Source organism: Styela clava, chromosome 3 (genome assembly GCF_964204865.1).
Source record: "Styela clava chromosome 3, kaStyClav1.hap1.2, whole genome shotgun sequence".
Classification (NCBI taxonomy): Eukaryota; Metazoa; Chordata; class Ascidiacea; order Stolidobranchia; family Styelidae; genus Styela; species Styela clava.
This window is the reverse complement of record NC_135252.1, coordinates 11,330,507-11,352,237: the sequence shown is the minus strand read 5'-3', so window position 1 is coordinate 11,352,237 and position 21,731 is coordinate 11,330,507. Positions and strand designations below refer to the sequence as shown.

The 21,731-nt window shown below is 34.1% G+C and overlaps 1 protein-coding gene across 1 annotated transcript; it reads right to left on the bottom strand.

Moving 5' to 3' along the window:
* Positions 1–9,570: 9,570 nt before the first annotated feature.
* LOC120342951 (solute carrier family 2, facilitated glucose transporter member 1-like) lies at positions 9,571–21,252 on the bottom strand. Its single transcript, XM_039412011.2, has 9 exons — positions 20,971–21,252; positions 18,850–19,070; positions 17,625–17,767; positions 15,815–15,933; positions 15,312–15,451; positions 14,246–14,396; positions 11,388–11,526; positions 10,627–10,832; positions 9,571–10,395 (listed from the first exon to the last, which is right to left on the bottom strand). Exons 1-9 carry the CDS (start codon positions 21,150–21,152, stop codon positions 10,194–10,196), a joined length of 1,503 nt encoding a protein of 500 aa, XP_039267945.1. The 5' UTR covers positions 21,153–21,252; the 3' UTR covers positions 9,571–10,193.
* Positions 21,253–21,731: the final 479 nt, after the last annotated feature.

The window sequence follows — 21,731 nt, the reverse complement described above, 5'->3', positions numbered from 1 at the left end:
TGTTCGTGTAATATGAGAATATAAATAAAATAGCACAACATTTTATTATTTATAAAAAAAAATCATCCACATGCCCCCAGAAATAACTTTGCAGGTGTCAACAACAAATAACTGATGCTTGTTCAAAACAGTACACTTCAACGTGTTCTCGATTTATTAATTCTGCTAAAGTTACTACAAATACGAGATGCTGGCCCCTTCTTGCAACAAATGCACAATGCAAAATGCTAATCGTAAATTTTGATGACACCCCCAGTAGAAATCTCAATTTTCAACAAAAATATGATAATTCTTCAATATATATCCTCAATATTCATTTACGAGTAAAAGTAGTGTAGTTAAAACCTTAACTCTGATCTAATCTACAGATTGTCTATCCAAAGAAATCAAAACAAACAAATGTTGCGTTCTTCATTTTATCCACTCATTTCTCTTTCTTCACACAGAAGCATTATGCTATGCAATGTAGGAGTTAATTATTGCTCAACACATTAAATATCAGGTATCATTAACATCAGTCATCATTATCCAGTTTCATGTAAATCAAAACACATAAACTATTTGTATACAATGAGAACAATCTTCCTCAAATTATGCAAATTGTAATTATTGAAGTAATTTTCACTGTCGTGTTTGTTAATAGGGTTTCATCAAGCATGAAAGATACGTAAACAGTGTTTAACAACACGGCCTATGGGTATTCTAAGCTCGATAAAGTTGAAAGTTTTTCAAGTTTTATTTGAGCTGTCAACTCAACATCTTGTAAATTGGTAGACTACAATTACGCTATTTTACTTAGTGAGATATTGTTTCATCTGAACAAATTTTCTTATTTTAATTTACAGGATGTAAGCTTGTAATATTAAAAGACGAAAAAATAGAAAAAGTGAAGTTATTGACCGGAGAACGCTGTTTTGAAACAAAATATATATAGTTCTATATAGATTTTAAAATTTTATATAAAATGTATTATTGTCATATTTTCACATTAGATCATATTTTTTTTATAAAAGTATTTATTTAAAGCTATTGATTCGTTAAAAGTTTGTAGATCCCAATATTTAGAAAATAATTGGATACAGATGGAACATGTAAGTTAGCAAACTATGGTTTTCCATATCTGTCACTTACAGGGTTATCCCCAAAAAACAGAAAATGTATTAATCCTACAAAAATGAAGAAAATTCATTTAAAAATTTAACACAGGAACTTCTGTTTGTGTATGATTGTACCTAAAAGCTTCCGTAATCTAGGACGCATAAAAGTCATTGTTCTGCCAAGAATATCTCCCAAATGACCTGATTTATAGATCACCTTGTAAATGAAGAGATGTATAAACGTTGAATATATTACATAACTGAATAAAATTGATAGCAAACAATGTAGATATAATAATATTTGCATATTTTCTAATGAGACTTGATCTGCAAAATTATACAAAAGCAAAACTGGAGTATCTACTGAACAGCTTGCAGCCGCAACACATCTTGAGCAGGAAATATTTCATTTGCATTAAATTTTCATTGTTGAGCACGATAACTGATTACCATATTGCTGGTACTTGCAAATATTACAGCCTAATAAAATTGCAATAGCATTTGAAGCTCCATATTAAGATTTTGTTGAAATAAGTTGCAATGTAGTTTTAGTATTGAATACACACTCAATATATTTTTTTGCAGTGCGATTCGCAGAAAAGACAATAAAAATTTTCTATATATGAATCTGTTCCTTTTGTATCCTAGTCAAAATGCCCATGCGTTCTCGTTATAACTTATATACTATCTAATAAATAGTATTGATGAAAAAATTAAAAATGCGAACTAATTATGATTTCTATATACTCGTGTTAACGTTTTCTGCTTCTTTCTTATCTATATAGATCGGATTCATTGAAATATCATCAAGAGTGTATCTACATGTGAAAATGAAAATGAAAATTTTTTTTTTCCCGGAATTCTTCTTTTAGTTCTTCCAGTCTTTTCATAATATTCCAAACAAATTACCACAATACGATATACAATCGTATATTATATTATACGGTATTGCAACTAATCTTGAGAACTGGATACGGTATTCACCGAAGACATTTTTTATTTGAGTACAATTTCATATGTAGGAAAAAAAATTACAGGAGTAACTGTATTCATAATTTCCTGAGAATTGATTGAATTTTAACGAAGTTTTGACACTAAAATTATAATCATATAAATTCTATAAACAAATGTCTCATTTACGTAACATAGATCACATTTTGTTTTTCAGATATAAAATATAAATCCCTAAAAATATAAATGAATTTAATGCTTATTTTTCCAAGTTCAGAACCACTGCTCGAAGTATTTTGTAAAGGAAGCAATTAGGTCAAAAAAGATTGATGGAAAACAACTCAATTTAGTAATGATGGACGGTGCTGAGTTTCATCGAAACCGGTGAACTATAATAATTAGAAGATAAACTCATGTACGATATTTTCCTATTGAGGCAAATTACAATACAATATGTAGTCTACACAAGTCTACACAAAAGTCTCCAATTTCTACTTAATATGCAGCATTTTGATTTTCAAAAAATATTTTATATCTAAATGACGTTAGTATCAAAGAAAGAATCGTTGAATACATCTTCGTGCGATGCTTTTTTCGTGTATTACTGTATGCTTCAGGTTAGCATATCCAGATTTTATTTTTCATATTTTTTTAAATTTAATTACATCAAGCTCAATGACGTCTTTGGATTTTATATCTAAATGACGTTAGTATCAAAGAAAGAATCGTTGAATACATCTTCGTGCGATGCTTTTTTCGTGTATTACTGTATGCTTCAGGTTAGCATATCCAGATTTTATTTTTCATATTTTTTTAAATTTAATTACATCAAGCTCAATGACGTCTTTGGATTATTAGGTGAATTATATGAGAATCGTATAACACTTTTTCAAATTATCGGGGGCACTAAACTTTTGGCATTTTAAGAATGTAATAGACATAACTTATTCTGAAGTAAGTTCACTAGTTTCGAAATATTTCTGCTGGAGTGATCGGAAATGAATTTTATGGAATAAATTTGTATTATTCTATTCCTTAAACACACAAACAACAAATGCTTATAAGATAATGTAATTAATGAGCGAAAATCGTCAGGAAAGAAAATAATATTTCCATCCACGGTGCGTGTCGAATTGAAATCAAATTTATAGGATATTATTCACATATTGGATTAAACAGATGTGATAAACCTGCGCAAACATGAAAACGCTGTTACCAGTTTCCAAATAATTCACTAAACATTTCGCAGTCACTTTATTTTCTTGTTCAATTTGGAAGCAACCCACAGTTTCTAATGAAATGACAGCTATGCATGTGACTTGCGTTACAAGCATATGTATATAATTTGTTTCAATAATCCTATTTTAAATTAAATAAAAAAAGTTGGAATTTTGGCTACTCAAGTCGAACGGGATTTATAGCATGACGAGAAAACTTTTTCCGGAACGTTCTGCTTCCTCTGGTAGCTATATACTAAAACAATATATTTTGAACATATACAAGACGTGATTTCATGTTTTGTTCTGTACAATACTGTACTTTGTCAAAAAACGGGGAAATTTTACAACACTTCTACATGGCGCATTACACAAGAGTTTGACATTTGAATAGATGAAATCGAAGCTCTTTGTGGTTAATTTTTGACAAGATTTTTGGTATTCCGACGCAGATTGCGTCTAAGATTATCAAGCTGTCAGTATAAAAATGTTGCGAACTTAAAACTGACGTTTTAAAGTAATAATGTGACTTCGTCTAAAAACTATTTTGGAGAACATATATAATGATATATAGTGTGAAGCTCCATATGTACAATAACGGCCATGTCAAGTGGCTTTTAATAGGTATGCTTGTCGAAAAGGTGGCAATCTCTGTTACATATATCAGCTAGTATATCTATCTAATTGTTTGCAGCACAATGCAAATATTCTATTCATGATATAATAATACTCATACCGCATGTATTATATCCTCTTACGGAAAGTGCGTTTTTTTGATTCAAAACAAAATCGATTGACATATAAATTTCTAATATGTTGAGATAGTTTATCAGTTAACCACAAGAATAATGACATTTGCATATTACTGAAAATCACTGTCATATAACGTTACAAAGGAAGGTAAATTTAAAAGAAAAGAATATGCAAAATATATAACTGGATGCAAGTCTGTCCTTAATGCCAAGGAGGTAAATTGGAAGAACTAGACCAGGGTCGTCAAACCCGTGGCCCGCCGAAGGTTTCCGAGTGGCTCGCGCGGTATTATTCGAAACCCGATGTTTTTCGCAAATCTCAGCCAATATTGAAACCCCTAATATAAAAATTATTTCTCGTCGTTCGAACGCGCGGGAAGCACCACCCAGCTATTGGAAGCTTTCTTTTTAAGCCTCTTTGCGGGTGTCATTGCTGGAGAGAGATATTTAAATTTATTTTATCGTCTGCCATATATTTCAATCTGTTTTCCTGCCTCTTTTTTGTGAAGCCATAGGAGGCAGTTTTCATGACCTCAATATTTCACACCTCTTACTTGTACGAGCAAGTTTTTTCATTGATGAACCGAGTCAAATACCCCGCGAAATTACTGATAGTCATATGAAAAATGCGCTATGCATTGCTACATCGCCCGTCGCAACGAATATTGACAAACTTAGTAGATGGAAGCAGTGCCATAATTGATATTGAAATAATTATGTGTGGTAAAAACTTTCGATTTTACTGTATCTTTGTATTTTCATTTACTCTTATAATTTTGGTGTGTTTTTTTTTTAATTTGTAGTCGGCGTAGTGCAAACTAGAACATAACTACCATGTCAAGTGGCCCTCGCAATCATTCGTAAACCAAATTTGGCCCTTCAGCCGAAGAGGTTCGACAACCCTGATCTAGACTTTAAAGAGAATATAACTTTCGTACGAAGCGTTCTGGATTCCTGAAACCTTTGGTATAATTATACACAAACAGAAGTTCAATCACAAACAAAATTTGATAATTTTTCCCATCTTCGTAGAAGTAATCAGGAAATTTATGGGTTCAGTTTTTTTTTCGTCGCCCTGTATTTGAGATTCCAACCCTCTTTCAGGCTAATACACTTATTTCTCGAGCATCATAAGTACTCTATAATACTGAGTTTTAGAAATTGTGCTAGCAGAAGAAAATAAATATTTGCTCACTTTTTCAATACATATTGAAATTCAAGCGTGAGTTGTCGATACACAAAATTCAAAATGGCTTAAACTTCATTTCAAAAGTTGAAGTACATTCTTTTTTGCAATTCATTTGATGATGTATTGAATCTCAGCTGCAAGGCCTCACGCTTATTTGCTTGTATTGTTTATACTCACTCTTTGGTGTGACCCGCTCAATCTCGAGCTGTTATTTCTTGTCCGGCGGCGAGCAAAAAAGTTAGGGTGATCCGTTATACTTAAAATTTTATCAGTAAACAAAATGATAAGTACCAACGAAAATGTCTCACCTAGGTGTATTTAGGGTCGCGTGAACAATGTATGGTCGAGTGTATTATTGTAGAAAATAGGGTAATATATTTGTGTGCATGAATCTGAGCATTGCTCTCTTATTGTTTGTATTGTTTTGCTCGTATATTCATTATATACTGCTGTTTCGTGGCCTATAGCAAGTGAGATTTTCCCCAACAATTCTTATCCAGTCTGTCTGTGATCGTCTATGACAGGGATGGGCAAATTACGGCCCGCGGGCCGGATCCGGCCCACCAGAGTGTTTCATCCAGCCCACTTGTGCCTGCTGAAATTATGACTATGGTTTTTATAAATATAAATTCCCGTTGAAATATCAATGATATAAATTGAAATTCCATTGAAAATATCGATAATTGATCGTTGGCCAAAGTAAAAACCGTAATTCCTCACATATTATAAGCACCTGAATATGATGTACAAAATCATGTATCGGATTTATTTATGTCATTCAAAAACTCTAGCTCCTGATATATCAGCATTTGGGCCTGCAAATTTATTCGTGCGTTCGTGAATGCCCCAACACATGTTTTCTATAGGATTCATGGCTGACATTGGGATTTTGCAAACGGTGATATCTTAAAAATACCTTAAACCAAGTTCGCAAAAATTCAAATCATTTCTTATTAAAATCACGCAGTATACCGGGGACTTTTAAGTATGCAGATTGTAGTATTTTAGAATAATAATACTTTCATTTATTGTAACTCGGCGCAACGGCGATTTACGTTAAAATAATTGAAATAATATGGCGAAACAATTTCAATGCTCATATCGGCCATGGACTGAATATTTTGCGCAACAGAAAAATCATCATTGCCGAAAAAGTTGGCAATTTTAACGAATGGCGTAATCGCGACGACTTTTTCCACGTAAATGTACTGAAAATATAGTTGCGCAAGTCATCTGGCATTTTGAAAAAGTAGAACTGTTGATTGTTTTTTGATTTATAAACCTCTTATTTTGGCGGAAAAAGGGTCGAATCAAATCGAAGTAGGATGATGATTTGAGATTGCACTCGACGAAAAAGTCTTCAAATATTAAAAAACCTTGTTGAAATTCATCCATCTTATTGCATCATGATATTTCTCAATTGATTTGCAATACATTTGTTTGTAATTTAATGTTTTGTTGTAGTTTTGGGGGCGATGATAATGTAAAAAGTATAGTATGGGGGCGATGGTACAAAAAAAGTTTGAGAATCACTGCTCTAGTACATGAATTACAGTACTTGAATTAAATGATTCTGCCTGTACTCGTGTCATTTTCAATTTTCTTTCAACGCTGATCTTTCAATTGTATTTACTATATCCCCTGCTGCAAATATCTAATGCTTTACAATACTGAAACGCGATCAGTGAAACGGGCAGACTTGCGTTCTGTGAGACGCAATGACTTGACAAATCTACCACTCGCCACTTCGAAATTCCAGTTTACAGTAATTTCATTTGTGAAAGACGCGAATGGCGCATCATCACTTATCGATCTTAAGATCGGTAAGTATGTTGATAGGTATTTGTCTGTTTGTCTGTCTGTCTGTCTGTTTGTATGTTTGTCTGTTAGATGAACGCGATATCTCACGAACGCGTGGTTGAATCTGCTCCAAATTTTGCATGTGCATGCATCTTACCTCGGACCAGAAGCCTATAGATTTTGGGTTAAATATTCATATAATTAGCGAGTTATTAACTAATTACCGATCTAAGATCGATAAGTCTTCAGTCTCCGACCGATATTCTCGTTAACTCTCTTGGTACCGTACAACCTTTGAATTTATCGAATAACGACATAATGACCTTAATTTTTACACTGTGCTGTCTTCAATATAAACATTAGCCTAGCTCTTGAGCTTTTTTTCTATCAACTTTCTCTGTGCAGATGTCGTAATTTGCCATACTCTGTAATAACGTCCCATTAATCATTATGTCTAGGTATTTGCAAATTAAACGCTTTTGATCCTATTGAGTTTTGATCATCCGGCCCAGTTATCAAATCTATTATCCGCATCCGGCCCACTCAGGAAAGTAATTGCCCACCCCTGGTCGATGATCATTCAAACCATAGCTGCATTACTCTACTCTCACGGTCACCGTCCCTTTAATAGCCGTATAGGCCCACTAGAATGGCAAGCGCTCGATTTGTTCACTTAACTCCCTTTGAAATTCAAATGGAAATTTCAAAATGAGCAGTAGCTAAGTTTTTGAACAAATTTTAAGCGGCGCAGGTCGTCGACGTCGTGTATGCCTGACTAAGGGTCTACCTAAAGTTTCAATTGTCCACTATTACTTCATTTCCCAACTAACTTTAGGTTGTTGAGTTTATTCAGAATCGTGACCATGATGATTTTCCTATTTCGAAAACGAAGTATCTTTCTAACAAACTAAAATAAAACTTTATATTGGAATTAAGAAATCGGAATTTTATTATGCAACTGCAATATTCTGGAATATAAATTTTCCATATAATATTCTTTTTTTTATTTCATCCATGCGATAGAATCTAGTCTGCACTCAGGGATTTTTATCACTTGGTGATAGAGCACATTAGTCACCCTACCAGAGTTTCCCCTGAGCGTTATTTGTATCTCAAATCTATTCTGCCACCTAGCGGATTATGTATCAACTTAATATAGCTTGATCGGTGGATATTACAATGATTTTTGATACAAATGTATCCTCAATAACAATGAGCAGCCGGCGCAGCGATCGCGTTTTAAAATGATGTATGGCAACATGGTATAAAACTTTATTTTATAGTTTCAAGATTAAAAATATTTACATTTTCTATTGCATTTAACACATTAGTTTCACGTTTTTTTTTATTTGCAAAAATGCATTATATATATAGGTCAGGGGTCGGCAACCTACGGCCCGCGGGCCGGATCCGGCCCGCGGAGCACTATAATCCGGCCCGCGACGCTTCACTAAATTATAGTAACAAAACATTCGTTTTGACGAATATATTCTTTAGACTAAATTATATTATAACCTAACAATTATATAATTCACAATTACTCTTTTAATGAGCATATAATTTAATTATAATTAAGCAAATGGCAACAAAACGCAGAAAAGTTGATGCTAAGTGCAAATGGTTTAATGGCGCTGAAAATATTCAAATGGGATTTTATGAGATGCAATGAGGAAATAAATCTATATTCTATTCGAGAGATGTATCACTACTTGATGTTTATTATGAAAAGTACCATCCGTTCGGTTTTTCAACTTTCTAAAAATATGTGCGCGCATCAATGACTTGCAACCTTAATTTTGGCCCGCGAGCGACAAAAGGTTGCCGACTCCTGAGATAGGTGATGTACGTTACCTACAAAATTGTAAGCTTTTTGAACACGAAATGTACATATGGATCGTTTTGTTATTTTGTTGCTGTAATAATTTTTTTTTCTCATTCTTATTAATGTTGTTCAAAAAATCGCTTTTCTCTCTTTAACTACTGGACCAACTGCTTTGAAATTTCCAGTGGTTAAAGATCGTATTTTTGGAAGGCTATTACTTTTATTTATGTTTTTAAAGTATATATTGCGTAAGATTATCAAAACAATCGAATACATAAATGAATGCTGGACTTTGGCTCAACAAAGACTCAATTTTGTGGACGTAAAGTAAAATTAGTGATTTTTGATAAGAAGTTTCGACCAAAGTTATCACCCTTGAAGGTTTGCGACTGCCGACTTTGAAGAATTTTGAATCTGACTTACGGGTATTTGAAATCCGATTCCGAGTAAAGTGAAAACATACTTTTGACTTTGCGACCCTGTCTAGACGAGTGCTCACGTAACTACTTGACTAAATCCATCCTTATTGATTTATCAAAGTTGGCAACTAGGCTGAATATTCTAGGATTTGTCTCGACGCTTATGGATTTACAGTATATAAATATATTATAACGGGAGCTTGCATCATCAATTTTTTAAGTTTCTCATAGGTACTTCTTCTACTGAATAAGTTTCTTTGTTTCATTTATCTCAAATTTAGTTAAATAAAACCTGTCGAGTTGGCACTGCATTTAACACATCATTCAACAATTCAGAGCATTTTATTTTTCGTTGTACTCCGGTAGAGAATAATAAAAGACACTTTCTGCCTAAACTATATTGCATGTGCGTTAGGATTCGATAGTGAAAATTATCGTAACAGTGATTTAGGAATAGAAACGTGCGAAATTGTAGCAATATACTGGTGAATAAATTAAAACCCGGAATACAACTCAATACCGAATCAGGCCTGACCAATGCAGAATGTAATACTCAATTATAGGCTATAGGGAATGTCCATGAGTGTATCTTTGAATATTAAAAATACCATTATGGACACCATGCATATTGTTGAACATCAAAGAATGTTTCGACTAATGTTTAAATTTTTACGTTTTTCTTACTTTGGTATAAAATAAGGCAAATACATACATATGGTTGATATGAAAAACTGATACTACTTATATAAGATAACTTCAAATTGGATAGTTGTGATAAAATTATATAAACTACTCATTGCTATACTACTAATAAGGGTGCAAAATAAAAAAGATTTCTACGATAACAAATTTGAGCTTCTTTAAAGTGATTTAACTGCTTAGTCGAGCATGATCCGGTATCAAGTTTATATCCAGGCACGGCCGAATCAGTGTTGTTTCTATCCTATTATAATTTGGTGCTCGAATTGTAAAATTTTTTGTTGTCGTCGTATTCATCTACGGCGGAACGGAACTGAGCCGTAATTTCGTTGATGGTACGACCTTTTGTTTCTGGAACCCTCAAATAGGTAAATATCCAGAAGAGTGCCAGCAAGCCGGCAAATATTGCAAAGGTGAATCCGCCGATGAGCTCGTTCAGTGGCGGATATCTGTAAAAATAGAAGAAAATGAATCCTCGTACATCGCTTATCAGTTGTCAGGTGTATTTGGTATTAGATCGTGGTCGCTATACTGTATATACTATGGCTTTCCCTTGCCGGAAGAAATACAAAAAAATCCAATTCTATCATGTTTCTGAACTATAGAATAATAATATTTATTTAACCCTTGTGTAAACAGCAAACTTCAATAATAAATAACGTAAAAACTCAAAATCTTACGCCAAAGCAATGGTAAAGTTTCCCAACCAGTTCACCAGACCAGCGATGCTAATGGCCGTTGGGCGTGGTCCTTGAGTGAATAGTTCAGCAGTGATGAACCAAGGAATGGAACCCGGTCCGATTTGGAACGAAGCAACAAACAGCAGGACAGGAACCAGTGAGAACCATGACAGCCAATCAGCGTCTACTTGAAGAGTCAGAGTTATCTGCAAAAATATAGTAAATAACATGTATTGAAATTTAATAGTCATTTATATTCATTGAAATCGCGGCATTAATCATTGTGTGTAGGTGAGACCCAAATTCAGATATAATTGCAAAGAAATCTAATCCCCAGGTAAACGTATAAGACAGGCCTTGAGAGTGTTTGCATTCTTTTATAAGTACACTTCACATGACACGAAACAAACTATTAGACTGTTGGCATATATGAATACGTTATCAATGCAATCATAGTAGTGGTTCAACAAACAAATTCTTCCGACAACCTGTCGTCAAAATAAGCATATAGTGATCATAAGAATTTTATTTACAATATGAAATGCTAAGTGTGAACTGAAAACTTGGTTTAAGTTGTATACCCACTAACTATACTTTAGCTAAACTTGTTCATTTGAGTGGATTTCTCGAAAAAAATTTCGACCTGACTTTTCCAAAAAATAGTATAATAGACTACTACTCACAAATGAGATCAGCTAACAATTTTGTATCAGCACGTACAATTTAAAGGCCTCACTGGCAATAAATAAGATTCGACATACCGTGAGAACAACAGCACACACAAACATTCCAGCCAATCCAGTTAAGTGTAAAAGTCGACGTCCCGCTCTTTCAATCAATGATAGAGAAACCAAAGTCATGACCACATTCACAACACCAACTCCAACCGTTGGCAAAGCACTGAAAATAATTTTTTGAACCGTTAAAGCGCATTGCAATCAAGTTGAGTTGGACGCATGTCGTTAGAGAATAAAACGTCTTAAATGTATCGAGCGAGTAACAGCAAAATCTTCCACGCACACTATTAATATTCGATATGGGTTTCGGGGATACCTTTAAATGAGCTTTAAGTATGAGCTTTCGATTGATAATATTCCCAATTATCATGAAGAACAATAAAAAATGCAACACTCAAAATAGGTAAAAATATTAACCTGGTAACTTATATTTAGATTATCTTAATATCTTTACTATGAAATTACAATCCCTGTAGGCAAAACGGTGTCACGGTGTCCATGGAAAGCATAATTTGTAGAATAGAATACTCAAACATTATGTAGGACTAATACTTATTTATTGGTCCGCTTATTAATTGATGACGACAAACACACAGACCTGGTTTATGAACGAACTACGATTGGAAAGAAAAACTGCCACCACGCTTTATAAAATACTGCTAACTGCCAATACTGTAAAGTTATAAATTTATAATATGGGACAGATACATAGACTCAAAAACCTTTATTGAGAAACATTCCAAGCTTAAAACAATGTGCATGAACATCGTCAAATGACTGGAACATGTTTGCCCTAGCAGTAGAGGTTAATTTATGCTTCATAAAATACTGCTAACTGTTAATACTGTAAAGTTATAAGATTATAATATGGGACAGATACAAATCAAAAACTTTTTTTGGCAAGCGTTCCAAGAATGTACATAAACAAATGAATCGGAACTGTTCGCTAAACGTTTCTGACGCGTTTGACCTAGCAGGGGGTTTAATTTTCTTGAATGACACGAGCTCAAATTCTTTGTTCTAATTTTAAAAGTAAGATAAGCATCAGGTACAGCTGATTTTGCCTAGCGGCTTCATTGTCGACATTGTACTTCCCATTGGAATGCTGATAATGCAAACGTGCCTTTGTGTACATGACTAAATGTATTGACGGAAATTTCTGGTCATGGGAAAATATTATTAACATATATTATCCTCGCAAGTCATCCCCTGCTCAATTATTTAATTTAAAATACAGTACCGATGCCAATTTTTTATCGTGATTTATCAATGGGGGTATTGGCTCCAATAGTTTTTGCAAACAGAGACAATTGTAGGCCACGTAGTTTTAATGCCTTGGAGCTGTAATAGGATTCGAACTATCAAAATTAAATATAATGACATCGAGAAAATATTTAACTTTATCAGCTGTATCGTAATTGTGACTAAGATTCAAACATTCAATACGATTTTACTCAAAATGATTTGTTTTGAAATATATAAGATCCAATTGATTTATATTACCAATTCATCATTTGTATATTAGTTGTCCAAACTACAGTGACCCATTATATCAGTAATCAGTAACCACAATATTAGATGATATTGACTGATGGACTGGATTTTGTTCGTTTCTTAAGCAGCTACTGTGATGTAATTTTTCGTGTATAATTGTTTTCTTTCTATTTCCTATTTTGATTGAATGTAACAGTAGTGTTTCGATATAATCCAGTTGCGTTTTGTGTTGAATATATCTGTTTTCCATTGTCGTTTATGTCTGTTAAGTCGTTTCAAGTTTATCTTGTGTTGTTTCATAATACAGTAGCAGTCGGACCTTGTAAGTTTTTAATTTCATAATGGGATATCGCGTTTGAAAGTTTGAAGAGGAAATATCTGTGACAGCTACGGCTTATCGATATCGTATTAACCACTGTTATATACCGGAGGCTTTTTAGTGCATTGCCGAAATGTGGCATCCCTGTCTCGTATTACATAACACTGAATCGTTTCTTACGTAACAAAAGTTGAGATGCGCGAGACGTTTGCTATTCTGTTTCCTTCCTTTGGTATGTTAAATAGAACCGCATTTCCGACGTTAGTTGAACTTCTGTAGCGTACTGGTGACAATCAAATAAATAAAATTGTGTTATGTAACCCTGTTCGTAATTACATAATATAAGAAATTTCTGTTTCGGTAATATGAGCAGGCAAACGTCACTGTGGGCTCTACTGCGCAATACTAACAGAAGGTCAACATTGTGTAGTGGCATGTTTATCTGGTCATTGGAATTGTCGTGATAGAGTCGATATGATTGTCATCAAGATGGCTAGAACTTAAAAAAATTAGATATCAGTACAAGATTTATATTTACCCGCGTTAATTCTAAATTAACGTAATTCCAATCGATCAATTCAACTTTAAATTTGATAAAAAAAAATCATTCAAGTAACGAGTATAAGAAAGAGTGAATATAAAATGTGTTTGTATTTAGTGCAAATTCACACCATTTAGGAATGATCGAAGTGAATACGTCGAAGTTGCTCGCTTTCGAATGACGATTTCAGTGATGTACTAACGAAAAAATCGAAAAAGAATTTCATGTTTTCTACAAATATTGCCTTTAAATACACTAAGCTTTTTCGTTTCCTCTTATGTGGTTTATTTCATTTCTACTTCTCGTCTGAACAATTGTAGGGTCTTTTGTACAAAGTCCCTCGACTAATGCATGAATGTGAGATTTGAGAAAAACACCCCCGCCACGTTAATAAAAAATCAAAATTAATATTGAGTTTTTGAAAATTTAGTCAGACAAATCGACAGAAAAAAAATGATTTTTAGCGCTGATCCATTTCTCGACGCGGGAATTGACACATAAATTACAAAAAGTGACATTACAAGTTACCTGTACTCTTCGGGAATTCCAGCTGCTATGAACAATGGAGTGGAATAATAGAATACTGCATTGATTCCAGACAATTGTTGAGAAAGTTGCATTACAATCGCTATTATCATTGGTTTACGTAGGTAGGAGGTTGTGAATATTTCGATGATTCCTGAGGTATGAGAGAAAGGAGTAGCATTTTGGATCTTTGGAACAAAGCCGCCGCCACTAATGCAAAACTCAGTAATTATCCAGTTGAGGTTCGGGTTAGAAATGATTTACAAATTTGAATTTCAAGCGCAATCTGTATTCCTAACCCCAAACCTAATGGAAGAATTACTAATTTACTTATTTTGAGCCGTGGCGGGGGCTTTGTACAAAAGATCCTCTTATATAAGCTTACTCAAAGAATGGCAATTTCACAAGATCATGCTAACTAAACATTATATGGAATCATTGCTCCGATTTAGAATAACAGCGTTTCCGATGAACTAAAAAAATAATACAGCATAGGCGGCAACTTTATTTAATATTCATCACATCCGCCATGTTGGTGTTTGCCGATCGCGTGATATAAGTGAAACTGAATGTCACCGTTACGCGTGCAATTCTACCCACCCATAGCGTGATATTGAAAGGACAATCACAACGATGAATCACCCACAATTGATGTGTTTACCCACAACGGTGCACGCTCTGACAATGTTCTAATAACGATGATTAGAACAATTATTATTTGCATAAACACACCTTCGGAAGAAATTATCGTTTGTTGTTCTAGGTTCTACATACAAGAATGTTACCCGGTATGAGAATTTTTATTTTATTCAAACTTGAGCAGCAATAGTATTGATAAAATTCCCGTGGTCCGACGATGACGCACCAGGAAGGACCCACCGAAGCTGAAGTGTTTAAAAACAAATTGGCCTTGAAAAAATTGATAAGCTCCTAAACTAACCCAATCACGCACTCCTATAAAGTTTAATATATAATATCAGAAAATGTATATACACGAAGTCCTAAAATCACACACTATTTTTCAGATATCTTCATCTCACTAATGCCTATCAGAGTGCAATCTACCCACCGACAGATCTTTCTTTCTGCTCTTCTTCGTACTCTTCTTTCATGCTATCGATCTCCTCCGTGATATCGTAATCCTTTCCTCTCAACTTAACCAAAGCTTTGCGAGACTCTTCTTCGTCGTCTTTGTACACCAGAAGGTATCTAAAAAAGACAACTTGATAGAAATGCATGCCATTGTGTAAAAACTGAAAACGTACTTATAAAAAAGATTGCAATATACAATTCCAAGTACTGTGAAGCATAGGGAAAACATGATAATAAAGCAATGGAAATTTTATTTTTGTAATTGAATGTGTATACCACATGCTGAAATCTCCTTCGATAAAACGTTTCTCAACTCCGGGTCGTTGTAATCGCTCATTGGTTTAACTATTTGAGACACACGTGATAACATCCAAGCCAATGCTACGTTTAAATGGCTATCATTTATCGTCACACCTAATCTAGTGTAACAATTTTACTAAATATTCAAAATATATTGACAGGTAGTTTCATTAACGTTACCTCGGACTTTCTGGGCAGAACGGGAGAGTGCAGGTTTGAAAAACTGCAAAGACGGCAGTGAGACCGAGAAGAAGTGGCCAAAGCTCATCGGTTCCCAAAACCCAATTCAAACCAAGAACCTGAAAGGTACGTATATTGAAATTTGAAATTGGTAAATATTAAACATTACCATAGACTATAGATAAATTAAAGAAGCACCACTAGTTGTATTTCTAAATTCAACATTCTATAAAAAAAAACATTCAATTCAACTTCAATAATTGAAGTGCAATAATTGCGTTTATTTAAAAATTAATAATGAGTATAACAAAATTTGGGCATTCATAAAATTGCCTGCAAAAAAAATATTTTGATGTATATGAAATGGTTAATGTATACAAATATATATTTGTAAATTATACGATTTACGATGTTTGATGAAAAAAATACAATATTTTGATTTAATATGTTTAAATTTATCATTTAAACTTTGTATTCCGCATAAATAACACGGTCATCGGTGCCAGTGTTTCAAACAATATCAGGCATATGACCAAAAATAAGAATTTGGCTACGATCAAAAATTGCGTGCGATGAAGATTTTTGTTTGTCTAAGATAGGGCGTAAAATGGACGCAGCGAGTTCGACGTGGATGTGTTTTTGAGAGAAAAAATCCCATTTTACTTTATTTGACACGGATCAGTGAAAGGCTCTCGGCGGAAGAATAACTGATAATACCTAGACACACCTAACAGGGATTATTCTTAAATTTTGATGGATGCCATTCCAAAGTTATACCCAGGTCTTCAAACACGGACCACGATCGCATTAGACACTTTAATTCAATATACAATGGAATTTTAATATTTACTAAAAGCATTGATAAAATGAGTCGTCAAATTTACTTTACAAATTCACTGATTTTTGGCGCATTTCTGCTCAATTTGTTTTATCTACATTGTAAATTTACAAAAGCAGCCCTCGTCTATTTTGATTAAATCTTGAATGCTTTTGTTAAAGAAAGAGTTTTATGCGAACAATTTTTTGCAACTTTGTAAATGTATTTTACAATGAGGCAATATAGTTCATTTCATTTCGTTTTTCCAGATCATAACTAATGTTTCGCATATCAATGGCGGTGCTCAAAACAAAATCATATGCAATAGAATAGCTATAACAATGTTTGCATTGCACATACAAAATATTTCAAAGCGGTCCTACATTGTTTGCGAAAAATGTGACTTCGTAATAAGAAACGTGGAAATACTGTCCTGCGATTTCAAATGGCCAGGGCGAGTTCCTCCTGGTGGACGACTTTTGTTTTTTCATGTATAGGAAATACAAAAATATTACTTTGTATCGGTGTAGCTTTACTGATGTAGTATATAGTTTATATACACGCTATCACGATATAGAATATTTAAAATGAGGCAAAAGCCAGAATGCGAATTGCCAGTAACATTAGCTAAGGTTCCCAAACTAAAGAATGAATGAATAACGAAACACAGAATTTTTATGTGTAGTGAGGGGAGAATAAAGAGATCCCAAATAGTCAAAGCGAGGAATATATGAAAAATTGTTGGGAACCACAGTACTAAGAACATTCGAAATTTATATTTCTCAGTTGTGAAATGCGTTTGCCGCTTAAACGGTAAACCTGTATTAAATTATAATTTTGCGATAACAATCAACATGGTTGATGTGTGCCTAACCTAAAGCAATTGATCCATTTTGATCATTTAGCCCAGTATCGTTCCCAGTGTTATGTGGCCGCAATTACGACCACACAATTTTAATAAGAGGAATTCAATTAACAGCTATAATAATTTACCTGCGAAAGCAAAATGGCAGAAACAACTCCCAGCTGATTAAGAGTCCCAAGTATTCCTCGATATTTCACGGGGGATATTTCGGTCAAGTACATGGGTGCTATACCCATGTTGATGCCATTATTCAGTCCAATGACGAAACGACCTGTGAATATATTAATGACAGTCAAAGACATAAGAATCATAAATATTGATGACGGGGTCACTGCCTAGCCGTTAGCGGTTAAATGAATATTCGTGAACCACGAGATATCAGCCATTCCCCGATCTCGCACGCGGCATAATATTGGATATATCGTTCTCGCGAACAGCGCGACTGGTTTTCCAGTCTCGGCGTGACTTATTGCTTGTTATTGCATGCTCTGAATCGCAATGTACGAACAGGCCCTCGGATTTACGCTGGATTCTTCACCATCTGAAGGTTGGTCACACCTAACCCATTCGCTAATCGTTTGAGTATGGCTCAACCAATTGTGCACGTATCTCGAACAATAAACTATAGCATGCTTTTCAATGTTTTGACTTGAAATGTCAATACAATTTTAAAACAAAATGTAATGAGTGGTATTTCCGAAAGTTAGGAAATCAATAATGCGCGCATGTCATAAAAAATCATTACATGAAATTACTATTGAAGTTTGGGATATATGCAACACAGCACCAAATAACATAGACATTGTGGCGATCATTGTTAGGAATTATGGCATTGCGTACGCGGGATCGTATTATATTTCTTGTAAAGCCGGATATCCTCTATTATGGATCAGTCACTTATTTTCGCTCCTATTTGGGTGGTGATACTTCGCGAAAAGCACCATATGTTTCAAGTATTATAAATGTACCTCAAAACTTTCAATTTCGGCTGTCACAAATATTTAACACCGTTAAGCTGATTATGAATGCAATATTAGACAGTGGCGTTTCCAGTAAAGGAATAAATGATTTATTATGCATACATTTGTAACATTCAATTTCTTTGAATATTACGCGGTGCGTATTTGTTGTGATTTTTGTGATAGATTATTAAATTACTCAAACAAATTGATCAATAAACCAGTAATGGTACAAGTTTTTTTTTAATCAGAAGTAGTAATAAAATGAGGTTATCATCACGAGTGAAAACTAACGGACAACGACATATGTAAAAAATCTGCTACACTATCAATGAATAATGCATGAATACGTAAATGTAACAAATTAAATTTTTTTAAAGATAACATATGTTACCAGCAATAAGCATGCCGTATGACGAAGCAAGTTTGGAAAATCCCATCAGACCAGCTCCTATGAAGGCAAGTATGTTGTTCAGCAACAGAGATTTCTTACGACCGAACTTCTGAGACATCGGTGCCGCAATTAGCGACCCCAGCATCCCACCAATCGCGATAATTGCCACAGCAAAACTCCATAACAATGTCAAAGTGCTGCTCGTGATCTGTGTCTGATACCTAGATAAAAATATTAATATGAAAACAAGATTAAAAATAGGATAATTTCGTAAAATATCACTAATACAAAGGCCAACCTTTATGACCCGTTTTAAACGCATTTTATAATAAAGAAATTTGCGAGTTTTTCGATTCATGGTATTTTACAGTATTAGCCAAGTCATGCCTGCCATAAAAGCCGGGGCGTAAAGAATTGGGCAGACCACGCAGATATTAACAAGTTGCAGTATTTGTCACTAGTTATTTCTACTATATTTCTTCGTATAACGAACAAACGAACAACATTTAGGTAAATAAACCATCTGGTTTGTTAAGAGCATCATATTAAACGACTAACGTAACAAACGCAAATTTCCTCTCATTGTAAAGAATATTATTCCAAATGGTCAATTATATGCACAGTCACTATGAAACCTTTGACAATCGAAATACAGTTCCAATATTTCTTTATGATCGGATGCCATAGATAGTTATTTTTTATTTTATACAGAAGAGCATTCTTTTGTTATGAACGTGACCCAATACCACAATAAATAAACGGGTTGCATGGATACCGTTTCGCAACGTAAAGAGTGAATTCATTTCGTTCACTATGCCATAATACACATCTATTTGAAAATATGTCATAATCGGTTCGTGTTTTCATTCGAAACAAAACGGAAGGAATAATTATGGGATGGTATATTGTCAATAAATTTGGGTGATTGGAAATGATAACGAGGGTGTAAATGAAAACAGGCATTGTGTGAATGCAACAATTGCGGTAAACTTAGAAAATAGTTTCAGCATTCACTGTTTCGGCACGTTAGTGACACATTCTGACCTCGGATAATTTCGGTTTGAATGAATTGACGATTAAATATCGTTGCCATTAACAATGGAAGTAATTTTATTCCGTTGACAATGCATCTAACTTCCGAATTCCCGTAACTTTAAAATGGCCATCATTCGCTGTTAAGCTCATCATTTAATTACTTGTCACTACGTATTAGCAAAGATTGAAATAAAGATGTTGTCAATTGAGACGTAAAATGCTTGAGTGTAAGTTTCCATTTTAAACCTGACGACTACGATGAAAAAAAAAACATTCGGGAATTTTCCACTTCTACGCGCTTCATCTGTTACAGCGTGTGGTATTGTGTCCACATTTCATCGCATTATAGGAAGGTTTCGTTGCATGAATAACAGGCTTATGCAAATAATGATAGCGGAGGGAATACAGTAGGATGATGTAATAAAGAAAATTGTCACAACCAATCTATCATGAACCATAGGTGTATTATACAAGCCCGTACATAGACAGACAAATCTTTTCTCCAAATATTGTAAATGAACCCATTCAATCGTGTATTTATGCACTGTCACGCTGAAGTGGCACGGCGCAAAATCTCACCTAATAATTTGGGGAGATGTTTAAGAATCCGCCTAAATATTTTTTCAACAATGTGCCATTCAAGATAATTTTAAATTCCGGAAGTGCAAATTCCACGTCAATATAGTGAACGTAAGGGAATTTGTATAAAATTGCGCGGGAAAACAGTACTTGCGTGCGGGTACAATATTGGCATGTAAGTAAGCGGGACGAACAAAATTTGCGCGAGGTGATGAACATGTTAACTCTTACTGCTATTGGTATAATATTGAACTTATCTTGTAGTAGAGACCTTCCGGTTTCACATTGCACAATAAAGTTAAATATTAACAAAAATCCTCAGCTACATTTGTGATCAAAATATTTATTTAAATCCAACATTGATTTAATTATTTTTTTCAGGCTTTCTCACGGGAATAGATAGTAGTTTTAGCCTTCCAAAAATTTGAAATTGAAATATATTCACACCGCGATTGCGAGTTAAATGTATCACGAATGATAAACATAACCGCTCAAAATTATTCATACCTCTGATAATATGTTTCATTAAGAAACTCCTTTATGTAAGCCTGTGGAGCATTGATAACACCAGTGTTGTAGCCGAATTGAAAGCTTGATCCAACCACAATAGCTGCTGTTTCAAGACACAGCAATTTAGTAATCGATTTACCTGCATTCGGCATTTCACGTAAAGGATCTGTGCTCGACATGATGACTTCGGCGTTTGGGAGCCCTTTTATACGGCCTGTCCCAAACGCGTTATTTGAATAGTGCAGTTAATATTTAGTCTAAGTATCTGTAATAAAGTACACGAAGTGTATTAGATCAAATAACTATTGAAGTACCTATTTCGTACGTCAGTATAAATATCTTACTGATATTAGCTTTTAAAAACTTAGTACACAAATATATACGGCCTTGGTAGAAGGCTAAATATTAAATTGGCTAATTCACGCTTGTGTGTCACTGTGAGAAGTCAAATCAATCGAATTCCAGTGACTATACAAGGTTATTATTGTGTCATAAAGTTAAAATTTCTTGAATTACGACATTTTTATTATCTTCTACCGCCACTGAACATCTTCAACAGTCCGCCGATGTCAAAAAATGAACCAACTCCGTGACGATGGTCTAAACTTTGATATATTCGTTTTACAATTACCGACTTATGATTATTAACATTTTTTCCCAGAGACAGATGTTTTATCTTCCTTGTCAATATATTGAAAACGCGTATGTTACGTGTATTATATAATGATCCTAAATATCGATAACTGTCTCATTCAATG

Coding starts and splice junctions, on each gene's coding strand:
- LOC120342951 (XM_039412011.2), bottom strand. CDS start 21,152: ATGTCGAGCACAGATCCTTTACGTGAAATGCCGAATGCAGGTAAATCG. Junction 11,527..14,245: donor GGAATTCCCGAAGAGTACAG/GTAACTTGTAAT, acceptor AATTATTTTCAG/TGCTTTGCCAACGGTTGGAG. Junction 10,833..11,387: donor TGTGTGCTGTTGTTCTCACG/GTATGTCGAATC, acceptor ATATTTTTGCAG/ATAACTCTGACTCTTCAAGT.